Source organism: Phaethon lepturus, unplaced genomic scaffold, assembly GCF_000687285.1.
Source record: "Phaethon lepturus isolate BGI_N335 unplaced genomic scaffold, ASM68728v1 scaffold47832, whole genome shotgun sequence".
Taxonomy (NCBI): Eukaryota; Metazoa; Chordata; class Aves; order Phaethontiformes; family Phaethontidae; genus Phaethon; species Phaethon lepturus.
Window position 1 is genome coordinate 3789 of NW_010526458.1, and position 11106 is coordinate 14894.

The 11106-nt window shown below is 46.7% G+C and overlaps 1 protein-coding gene across 1 annotated transcript; it reads left to right on the plus strand.

The window, feature by feature from the left end:
* Positions 1–146: 146 nt before the first annotated feature.
* Positions 147–11106, plus strand: TMED10 (transmembrane emp24-like trafficking protein 10 (yeast); the record flags this gene model as incomplete). The annotated part of the gene is made up of 4 exons (XM_010283059.1): positions 147–267; positions 4796–4869; positions 9017–9143; positions 9624–11106. Coding segments are annotated over 4 exons (444 nt in total), but the record flags the coding sequence as incomplete, so codon positions are not given.

Here is an 11106-nt window from a genome sequence, read left to right on the forward strand (position 1 = left end):
AGTTATGAGGAAGGAGGGAAACTGTTGAAAGGAGAATGCAGCAGCTCCAAAGGGGATGCTATGAAAACTCTTTCTGCATAGCACAGGCAGTGTGAGCCTGTGGCAGCACACCATTGTGTTCCTCACCCTTGTTATCTCTTTTACAGATAACTGACTCAGCTGGGCACATCCTGTATGCCAAGGAGGATGCCACTAAGGGCAAGTTTGCCTTCACCACTGAAGACTATGATATGTTTGAGGCCTGCTTTGAGAGCAAGCTTCCTGTGGGTAAGTGAAGTGAAAGGTCTGTTGGCTGCTTCTACCTTCCGAACAAGTTCACGTAGATGTGTGGATTAGGGGTATGGGTGAAGTGATCCTGAGTGTGGCCTGCAGAACACTATTGGACTTTTAAAGCTGATCTTCAGGATGTTGTGGGCAGTCTCACTGCAGAATACCTGCTGTCAGTGTTACTTTTGAAGTTAAGTAATCCTCTGTGGTTGTCGTGTACAGTGCTTGTGTTTCGTCTGAAAGGGGAATCGCATCTTCCTCCCGCAGAGGTCACCACAGTTGCAACAAGTGGCAGTACCGGGGAGCAAAGCATGCTGCTTTTGCCCTTTTCATGCATCTCCCCATCTTGCGGTCGAGCTAGGACAGAGCAAGGATGCCATCATCTCCAGGACCCTGTCTTTCTCCCCAGCTGACCATCTCTCCCCATTTGGTGGAACGTGTTCTCTCTGCAACGCGTACTTGGCAGAAATCCTGTGTTAGGTTAACAACCATTTTCTGGGGTAGGTGGGGTGTGTGGGGTGTGTATAGAGAACGTGGCCTTAGTTTGCACCTGCAACTGCTCTCTAAGTGGTCAATAAAGGGAAGGGGAAATGAGCAGGACATCAGCCTTGCATTTGTGCTGCAGGGATGGTTGCCTAACGAGCGCTGAGGCTTGTTTCCTGTGAGTGTGACGCATGTGCTGCTTTGAGTGGCTGGGCTCAACTTCAGGACAAATGTGCTCAAAACAGCCCACATGTGGGCTGTAGTCTCATTTGCGGTGGTGTGAGCGCGTGCAAGTTCATAGGTGCTCGCATCTTTTCACAGTCACTGTCAGAGTTCTGCTCCCTGGACCTCGTTCTTCTTAGGTGTTATCCTAAAATACCCCAGAGCATTTTGCAGAGCAGTCACTAGCAGTGTTCCTCATATCTGTTGAAAGGCAGCCTCTGTTTTGCTTTTCTGCTTCACGTATAAGATACAAATAGTTTGCAAGTAGAAGAGAACTTTCCAGAAAGAAAAGGCTATCTTCTTTGCTGGGATTGGGAGGGATCTGGCTTGTAACACCTCTTCTATAGTATTTTACAGATAAGACAGTGACCCCAAATGCTCAAGATTTTGCTTTTATTTCACTCCAAAGGTAGGGCTTCCAAATGCTCCTTAACGCATAGAGACATGCAGGCAACTAGTGACTCATCTGGGAGTCACTCATGCTATTTACTGTCCAACACCTGGGTATTTGGGAGGTCTCCAGACAGGCCCACAAAACCTTTCATAGCTTCCATGTGATCATACATTGAAGTGGGAAAGGTTTCTTTCTTTAGTTGTGTCTAGACTCTTGTTTCAGTGCTTGTGACCAGAGGTTTCTTGCCTAGACTGAGCCCCTTATAGCTGTTTTGACTGCAGCAAATGTTTGTTCCCTGGGTCCCTTGTATTGTTGCAAGTTTGTTTTAAAGCTTTCAGTACTGATAAGGATAAAATATTTCAAAGTGCAGCTTCTACCTGGTGACTAGTGGGGTGTTGAGATGCCAAAATTTAGAGCTGTTCAATTAAGCAGCCAAATCCTCTTCTGGAGGCTTTTCTCTTTGGGGGCCTTCAAGCCGCCATTTTCTTTTTAGACCCAGGCACCCCAAATTCCTTGCTAAAGAGAGATGCTGCATGATGAGTATCTCCAGATTTCCCATGCCTGTGCTGGAAATCAAGGAAGTATTAAAGTAAGGGAGGTGGCACTATGAGGCTTGATCATCTGCAGGACTTGGTTAAGTTACTGTGGAAGAAGTAACCACATCACAAGGAAGCGCCTTGTTTCCTCTATAAGGTCATCATGGGAATGGGGGAACTGACCAAGTGCTGTTCTATCCCCATGTTTCACTTTAAAGGGCGGGGTTTTTTTTTCTTTACAGTCTCATCAAGTAAGTGGTCAGGAATTGTAGTGTGGCAGCCAAGGAGGATATTGGTGGAGTACTGGAAGAGAAAAACTGTTGGTAGAGGAAACCCAGAACCGTTGAGACTTGAGGGGTCTTAGCAAATGGGATTTCTCAATCCTTAACCACAGAAATGAGGAAGAGGAAGTGAGAAGGAGGTTCTGTTTAGACGGTCCACCTTATCAGAGTGGAGGAATTCTTAGGGTGCTTCTTGGAGCTATGGGTGTTTGCATGATGGGCTTTTTCCCTCTTCCAGGGTGGAAGGGTCCTGTATTCATGACCAGTGCTCTTTTTCCAGGCACATCTACTCTCGCACCATATGCTTATCTCTGAGAAGAACAGCCTGGCCTGCACCACAAGCTCCCCTGTTGGGCTCTTCCTGTGTGCTAATCTTTACCTCTTTGCTCCTTTTGTAATCTGTCTCTTCCAAAACTTTCTTAAGAGTGCTATGGCTCATTTTTTCTGGAATTCCTGTGGGAAATTTTTTTGATATCCTGTTCAACAATCCTGTTCAAGCACTGACTTTGCAAATTAGGAGCTCCCCTAATCTCCCAGGAAACAGTTCTGTGCTCATGTGAGATGACCTCTTGAAGACCTCCTGGGGGATGTAGGTGTCAGTTTAGTTTAAGATCTCTGGGACTTAACTCTTTTTCTCTTTGCTGCTAATCCAGTCTGCTCTGGCGAGCCCTGGCTGCAGGGGGTGCAGGGAGTTACTCAGGATCTGATGAGTGTGAAGGGAGCTGCCTAGTGCCTTGGGCTCGGTAAACTTGTAGAAGAGCAGCTTGAGCTTTTCCAGGCCAGTCCTTGACAACGTTAGCCTCTTGCAGAATATCTGCTTTCCATCCCTTTGCACCCAGCAGCTCCAAGTTTTCTACTTTCTACTCTTGGCAGCTCTCCCTTCCAGCCTGACAAATTAATCCTTCCAGTTCTGTTCTCCTGTTCACTGGCCTTTTCATCTCTCTCATCTCTTCCTGGAAGCTCCAGCTCTCCACCCAAGTTGCTGTAATTTGAACAACATTAAAAAAAACTTCTCATTGAACTGTGTGCTTTGCATTTTTTTTCTACAGCTACTGTTGGCTATCCTACCTGACAGTCTCCAGGCATGCTGGTATATGTATGGCATAAGCAGTCAAAACTTGTGGTTGGAGAAAGGAGCACTGGATGGCTGTATATATATAGCCTGTCTGTTAAAGAACAGTGCTGGGATTTGAGTTTCTTTTTACAGTAACCGATCTTTTATAAGAAAACCAAAAAATTCCATCTTAACCCTAATTTATCCATTGGGCTTTTACATAGCTGGGTTTGAATTTTGAGCTCCTCTATCCCTCAGGGAATTTAAGAAACAGTTTGTAGTTGATATGGACCATCCTGTCAGTGGGTTATTCCATGTTCTGCTGGCAGTAGAAGGTGGAGGTGATTTGACTCTGGTGTTGAAGAGCTGTTTAGTGGGTAGAGAGAAGATTTGGGGATGATATACTGAAGATCTGGAGTATGTTCCTGGCTCCAACTGGAGTGACCCAGTGTAGCCTGTACATTGAATTTGTTTGTGGAGTGAGGGAATGTCCACTGGCAGCCTCTTAAGGCAAAGTGTGAGTATTGGACATGCTCCTGGATAAAGACTCTGAAATTCATAGTGTAAGTGAATTCAGACCTTGTGTTTTGCTGGCAGCCAGCTGAGGACAACTGTATGCCGCAAAGAGTTGGGATTTGGGAATGTGTTATGTACAGACATTTCCTTGGTGGGTGGTATAGCGGAATATGATACTCGGGTCAGCTGATGTGCTGCATTCTTTAGGGTGTCTTATATGCCCGTTCTATATATTTTTTTTTTCTTCCTCTTGTGAATGTTCTCAGATGTGACAGTTTGTAGCAGTTAAAAGAAGCTATTAGCCAAGGCATAAGTGTCCCTAGCTTGGGGGCTACAGCCTTTAAAGATACCTATTGTGTTGTTGACTGCTGCCTTATCCTACTTGCTGTTTGTGCGGCTCCAGCTGGCATTTCTCTGAAGTGGCATTTTCCCGGTTTCAGAAGCCTCCTGCCATCTTGGGGTTTGCATTAGCAGTGTGGGTCTCGGACATCTGAGCTGTTCTTTCCCTGAAAAGATATGTTGGTAAAGGGATTGCCTTTGCTTCTGCAGATACTGCAGCACACAAGGGTCAGTAGTCCCTGTATTCCTCAATTAGAACAGTTTATCTTCTACTCCTTTGAATGTAAAATCATTTACAACCCCAATAACCTTGACAAGTTGTGGGTGCATTTCCTGCTAGGAGGAACATGGGCTTCCCAGTTGAATATTTGTCCCTCTGGTGACTTGTCTTTTGCCAGGCTGTCTCATAGCAGCTGGTATTCATGTTCTAATCCTCTGCAGTTTTTACAGTGATTTGCATCCTACACACACTTAGTGCTTTTAGTTACAGCTTGTTCTCATTATCTTTGGGAGGCTTTCCTTCAGCCAGGATTTATTGTGAAGTCTCTGTATTTTTAGGCTGGACTGTGCTGCCTCCGCAGTTAGCTGCAGACATGGAGGGAGGGGAGGAGTGTTGTGAGTTCTTCCTCAGTGGTGGGGAGAACTGGTGATTTCCTGGCAGGCTGAATGTTTCGCACAATGAATCCTTTCATTATGCTTCCAGGAACAGGGAGGATGCCGGACCAGCTCGTGATTCTGGATATGAAGCATGGAGTTGAAGCAAAGAACTACGAGGAGGTATGTCCCCTGGCTGCCTGCGCTGCAGGCTCTCCTTTCCTAGCACTCACATGATGCCATTTGTAGATCTGGGGCTCATGATAGGAAGCTGTTTTCCCAGTGGTGATGAAAGCCTGACTGCAACCTGCAATTCCAGTGAAGCTTTGTGTGTTAGGGGAGAGAAAAAAAAAAAAAAAAAGACAAACATCAAGTAAAATTAATTCTGTACTCTGGGAACCGGAGCCTAATGTGTGAATTTCTTTGCTCGGACAGCGTGACCCAGCTTCTGAGCATAGGCATTAGAGGCAACAAGAGACTGAGAGGTGAAGTTTCCCCAGCCCCAGCCGCAGAGGGCATTTTAGGTTAATACCAGATCCTCCTAAAGGTCAAGTTGTGTTGTTACTGTTCTTACCTTCCTGACTGTAAAATGTACTGGCTCAACAGCCCTGAAATATGGATTTCTAAGAACTGGCAGTGTATCCATGCAAAGGTGTTTGGCAGAGTAGTAGCTGGTGTGAAACGGGTATTTGGTTTGAAGGCGTGACATGGCAAATAGGCATAAAGCCTAAACTTTTCCATCTTAGGAAGACATAGCTTTCTTAGACCCAAGAGCCAGCTGTGTGTAATAGGAGTTGCTTTGTGGCTGGAACAGTCCTGGCTGGTTTGGATGCTGAATTTTGATGGCTACTACTATGCTTTTGTCTCACTAGAATTTGAGGTCAATCAGCCCCCAGCACAGAGCCTGTGCCTGAGAAAATGGGAGTTGTTGGCGGAGAAGGATTCCTGCAAATGATTGCTGTTTCCACTGTGCACAACAGCATGGGAGATGCCCTAGGGAGGAGAGTGGGTAGCAGAGGAGGCTGTGCATGGTGCCAGTTAGAAAACGAACAAATTTCTGAGATGGGCACGCTGGAGTTTTTATATCCTTTTGAGCTTTAGGCTAGCTGGTCCTGCGTGGCTTAAGTCAGTCTAGAGCGCATCCTATGTGGAGAGTAAAAAAGAGCTTGGTGTCAGGGAAGAGCAGAGCAATCATTGGGCCAGCTGTCTGGCAAACAGCTACTGAAGGATTACAAGATGTTGAAATCTTATGGGATGACCCCTGAGAGTGTAACTGGGAGGATTATGGTGACTACATTTACAGAATCTCTTTAAATACAACCCCATGGCATACTTTGAGTGACATTACTGTAGTACTACCTAGAAGCATTGTCCCTTATGCAGAAGCAGAAAGGTTCTTGTGCCCGTGTATCTATGTGCTCACTGGTTTCAGATACAACTGTCTTGGAATAAAAGGAAGTGTACATTATGCTCGTCAGTGTAGTTAGATCAATGGAAAAGGTCTGTGGACAAACATGGGAAAAGAATTGAGACTTGCAGTCCCACCTGATACCAAATGCAGATCTTGGCAGCACTGGCAAGCATCCTTGACCTGTGAGGACCTCTCAGAGTGGCAGGCTGTGTTGAACCTTATTGAGTAGTGTGTCTGCAAAGGGCTCAAACTGGTTTACTGTTTGTACAGCTGCTACGGATATTTAGCCATGCTGCTTTGCAGTGTGTTCTTTTCATCCTCTCTCTCTCCAGGTTGCTATAGTATTTGTGGGCTTTGACTTGACAGGTTGCTGTAAGGCCTCAGAGGGGAGGACTGTGGCTCAGGTTTCTCTCCTGGAATCGCTGCCTTTTTGAGCCTTTTGCTTGTGATGTTCATCTGCTGTAAGGTACCGGTGACCTATCTTCCCCTCCAGTTCTTCTTGAACTGCTATAAGGAGACTTGATGCAGGGAGCTGAATGAGGGCCACTGATACTGTCCTGCTTGTGCATGGATATATGCAGTGAGAGGAGGGGTGATGTCCAAGTCCAGCTTCCTAAGCTTTCATAGAATCAGCCATTCTTGGAGAAAAGCAACTGTGAGAGTGAGCTGGGTTGGGAAACTTAACTGCATGGCAGTGTCATACCTTAGTTCTCTGGGGCAGGGAGGAATAACTTTCTCCATTCATTAAGTAGAAAGGAAGGTAGCAAAAAGTGAAAAGAGTTTTCAGAGGGTACCAAGAAGGCTTGTCAATCTAGGTTCCTTTCCAGATCAGCTACTCCTTGTCAATTCTTGGCTACAGCGTGTCTCTTTCTATGCTAGGAATAGAGTTAGGCGTTGACAAATCTTTGAGTGGCCCCTGAGAAGTTCAGTGGAGTTGTTGTCTCTGTTGTTCTGGTGGTCCAGATGTTCCTTCTAGGAGGATGCTGTTCAACCATCAGAGATGCTTGGTGGGCTTTTTACAAAATCCCTTGGAGGAGCTGTGCATACTGGCTTCACTAGGGATCAGAGAGGTTCCAGGATGTGCATCTCAGAGTACATGCAGGACTAAAAGTAGCTAGCAGATGTTTCTAGCTACACCTGTTAAGTGTAGATGAAAGGATGCAGGATAGAGCAAACAAGCCTTGGTTTTTGCCTGTAGAACATATGTAGCCTTCTGTGAATGAGGAAAAGTGCCCTCCAGGAAGATAATGGAGCCAGTCAATGCGGGGTTACCTTGTCAGTAGAGCTGCCTGAGACCTTGTGTGTATTACAGACCTGCTGCTCTAGCTGTGTCAGCAAGAGTCTGGGCCATAGGCACCCTTACACTGGTGCCAGTTTTTCAGCAAAGCTCTGTTGGCAGGTATGTGTCCAGGCCACAGGGTTTGTCAGTACAACTTATTGGCTAGAAAGTGGGAGGGCTTTAACCTCCCTTTTCCTACCCCTCCTCACAGACACACTCCGAATTGACACTGCTGTGCTGGCAGCAATATACAGCTTGCCTCAGCATAAAAATCCTCAGATGACTGCTTGATGGCCTGCTGCTTGCCAGGATATGCGTGTCATGTGAAGACCCTTCACTGAAATGGCTGATTAGCTAGCACTGGCCTGGTCACGAGCATCTCTTCAGATGGGCTCTGACACACAGGCAACTGCCTCTGGAAGTGGTGTTTCGGGGGTGCCTGCACACCGGTTGCCCTGCTGCAGCTGGACCACTGAGGGATGCTGCCCTGTGGCTTATGTCCTGGTAATCCTGTGTGACAGTGAGACCGGTGGTGAGCTGCAGGTGCTCCATGTGTTTCCTGTAGTTTTCTGTAGCACATCTTTCTTCTGCTGCAATCCTTGGGGACATGGCATCTGGCCTTCATGGCAGGGGCCTGTCACTAGTCGGTAAGAGTGACAAATTCTACACAAGAACTAGAGTTACCCAAACCCTGTGCTGTAGCAGTGGCAGGAATTGCAGTTAGCTTCCTTTGAGTAATGTCTTTATGTCACAGATTTTACATAAAGTGTAGTCAGGTTACAGCCCTGGCTGGGGCAGGGATATTTACACATTCAAATTTAAATAGTTGCCATTGTGGACTGTGCTTGCTAATTGAATTTCCTGTGGATTTTTCTTTTTGGCTACAAGTCCATGACTTGTAGGACTGTGGGTTGCATGTTATACACAAAAAATATGTCATATAAAACCAGCTTCTATGAGGGAAGTGCATTTTTCTTTCAAACTGGCTCAAAAGCAGCGTGTCCCATCAGTATTCCAGCAGCGTCACCTAGTGGCTTGACGCAGATGGAGCACTTTGTAGCTGCGTCGTCCCTACCAAGAGCACATGCTGCCCTCGAGGTTATCAGTCTAAGTGATAAAAGCCCTGAGCTCTTGTGAGTGTAATCAAACCACTACTACTGGGAATCAGGCAGCCCAGGCTTTCTGGGGCGTGTGGCAGCAGTTAGCTAAGTGAGTCTTGGTGCTAATATCCTGTCTGCCTATAGAACAGTATTGTATGCGTATGTAAGTTAGTCACCTGTATCTCAGTCTGTGACTTCTATTCACTGGAGGTTTAGTCATGTGGCAAGCTCTTCTACCCACTCCTCAGAAGCCAGCTGTGAATAAGCTAACATTAGGCCAAATAAGGAAGAAATGTGCTTGTATGCATACTGTCCTCCTCTGTTGTGTAGGAGGGGTAGTAGGAAAGTGTTTCAGAGAACAGGTGGGAGAAGTGGTAGTGTTTTATGCAATGGTAGTTTCTGGCTTGTAAAGGTGTTTCCCAGGGGAAGGATGCCCCAGATCTGTAGTATGTGAGGAGGAGTGGTTCAAACTGGCAGTAAAAACCCATGTGGGAGCTTTTGGTTTTGACTCGGTGCTTGCCTGACTCTTCTGTTTTTTAGATTGCAAAAGTGGAGAAGTTGAAGCCTCTGGAAGTAGAATTGAGGCGCCTCGAAGATCTCTCAGAGTCCATCGTTAATGACTTTGCTTATATGAAGAAACGAGAAGAGGAGATGAGGGACACGAATGGTAAGAGACTGTGTGCTCCTTCAGAAGGACACAGACATAAGACCCTTTACTTCTGCTGAATGTGATATTAGGACAGCATGTGGAGATCAAGCAATTATAGTGGTCTCGGCCTGTTCTGTTCCTAGTAAGGGAAACCTGCTGATATTTCTCTCCCTCTGAAGCAGTTACTGAGTCTTGTGTGTCCCATCACTAGAAATCATTTCTTACTGTCTCTATTCCTAATGTGAAATACTATGTACCATTTAGTGTTGCCCATTAACCACAGTTTCACCTTGTTCCCTCTCGTTATCCTTCTTCTTGTTCCCTCTGCTTTTATTCTCAAGTACTGATGGTGCTCGCGTGCCTTTGCCTTCATGCTGTACGATACCTTGCCTTTGAAGTTTCACAGGGGTGGGGAGAGAAAAATCCTGGGAGCTTTGCCCTCTTGAAGTGCATCCTGTGATGTCAGACTCCCGTGCTATGGTTTGTTGTCTGTTTCAGAGTCGACAAACACCCGGGTTCTGTACTTCAGCATTTTCTCCATGTGCTGTCTCATCGGACTGGCCACCTGGCAGGTTTTCTACCTGCGTCGCTTCTTCAAGGCCAAGAAACTGATTGAGTAAAGGAGCAAGTCCTCCTCCCCCTCCTCTCAGACCCAGCTGGACACCGCTGGGACCCAGCCATGGCCCACTGGAGCCATCTCACAGATGATACCCATTGACTGGAGCTTTTCTGCAGATACTTGGACCCTATATGGGGAGGGGAGCCTAAACATCGGAGGCAGCAGGGGACTTGTGAAATCCTGTTGGATGTTGAAGGTGGGGGAGGTTCTGATGGGTTTGGGGATTCCTGGGGCAGAGATAAAATAAAAAAAAGATGTTTCCATGACAGCTGCAGCAAGTTTTTGCGCTGTCTGTTCTCCTTTTATAATCCTGGCTTGATGATGTCTCCCGTCTGTCTGTGACTGTAGTGTTACTCTGAGCCACTTGACCCTGCTGAGCATTTTAGGTGCCATGCAGCTAGCACTAGGGCAGAGCAAGGGATTCCCTGTTCTGACCAGCTGGGATCTAAGCCTCGTGCAAACGGAGGCGATTGTAAAGCAACAGGATTCATCATTCTAGCAGGGCCTGAGGATAGAGGGAGGTCCAAGGTTTGGTCCCTGTCGTGGACCTCTGTGTTTCTCCCTGTGGGAGCTGGTGTCTTTGTGCTGACAGGTCAGGGCACTTGCACATAAGTCAGTTCAGCCTGGAGGAAGGGGAGCCTTGGAAGAAGGACTTGGGAACGTGCTTGAGCTTGGAAAGGAGAAGCCTTCTTTGCTCAGATAAGCTGTCCAGCCTTGGTCCTACCCTTGCTCCACGTGTTTGTCTTGGATTTGCCTCTCTTGTTCTGAAATGATGCAGCAGTTTTCCTGAAAGGCTTGGTCAGGGATGGTCTTTTGTGCAGACAGGAGGCCTCAGTCAGATACAGTCACAGAGCAAATAGGAGCACGTTATGCTTGGAAACTTGGTCTTACATTGAGCAGGAGACTTTTCTCATCTAACAGCGTAGCGTTTAGCCAGCAGGCAGCTGGCTGAATCTCATTTTCTGAGATCTCAAAGCAAGGTGGGCTGCTGCTCCTGTGCAGCATGAGGGCCTGTGCCCTGCTTTTGAGGTCTGAGGGTGCAAGGGGTGCTTTGCAGGTTGGCAGAGGAATTGCTGGAAGAATGTGGATGAACTCAAAAAAGCAGTAAAGAGTAGGAACACGGTAATACTACGCCTGGGGGTGGGGGAGTCTGAACTGTGCCCTCAACAGAATTGTTATTCTGTATGGTCCTACAGAGAGAGCAAGCCGCTTCTCGTTTCTCAGCCATCCAGATGGCATGATGTGAAATAAGCCAGGCTGGGAAAAAACAGGCAAGTTAACTTCCTGGACTTACCTGCAGTAAGTCTTTAGGCAGTGATTAAAATTCTTTCACCTTTTCAGCATTCCTTCAGAGCAAATGGT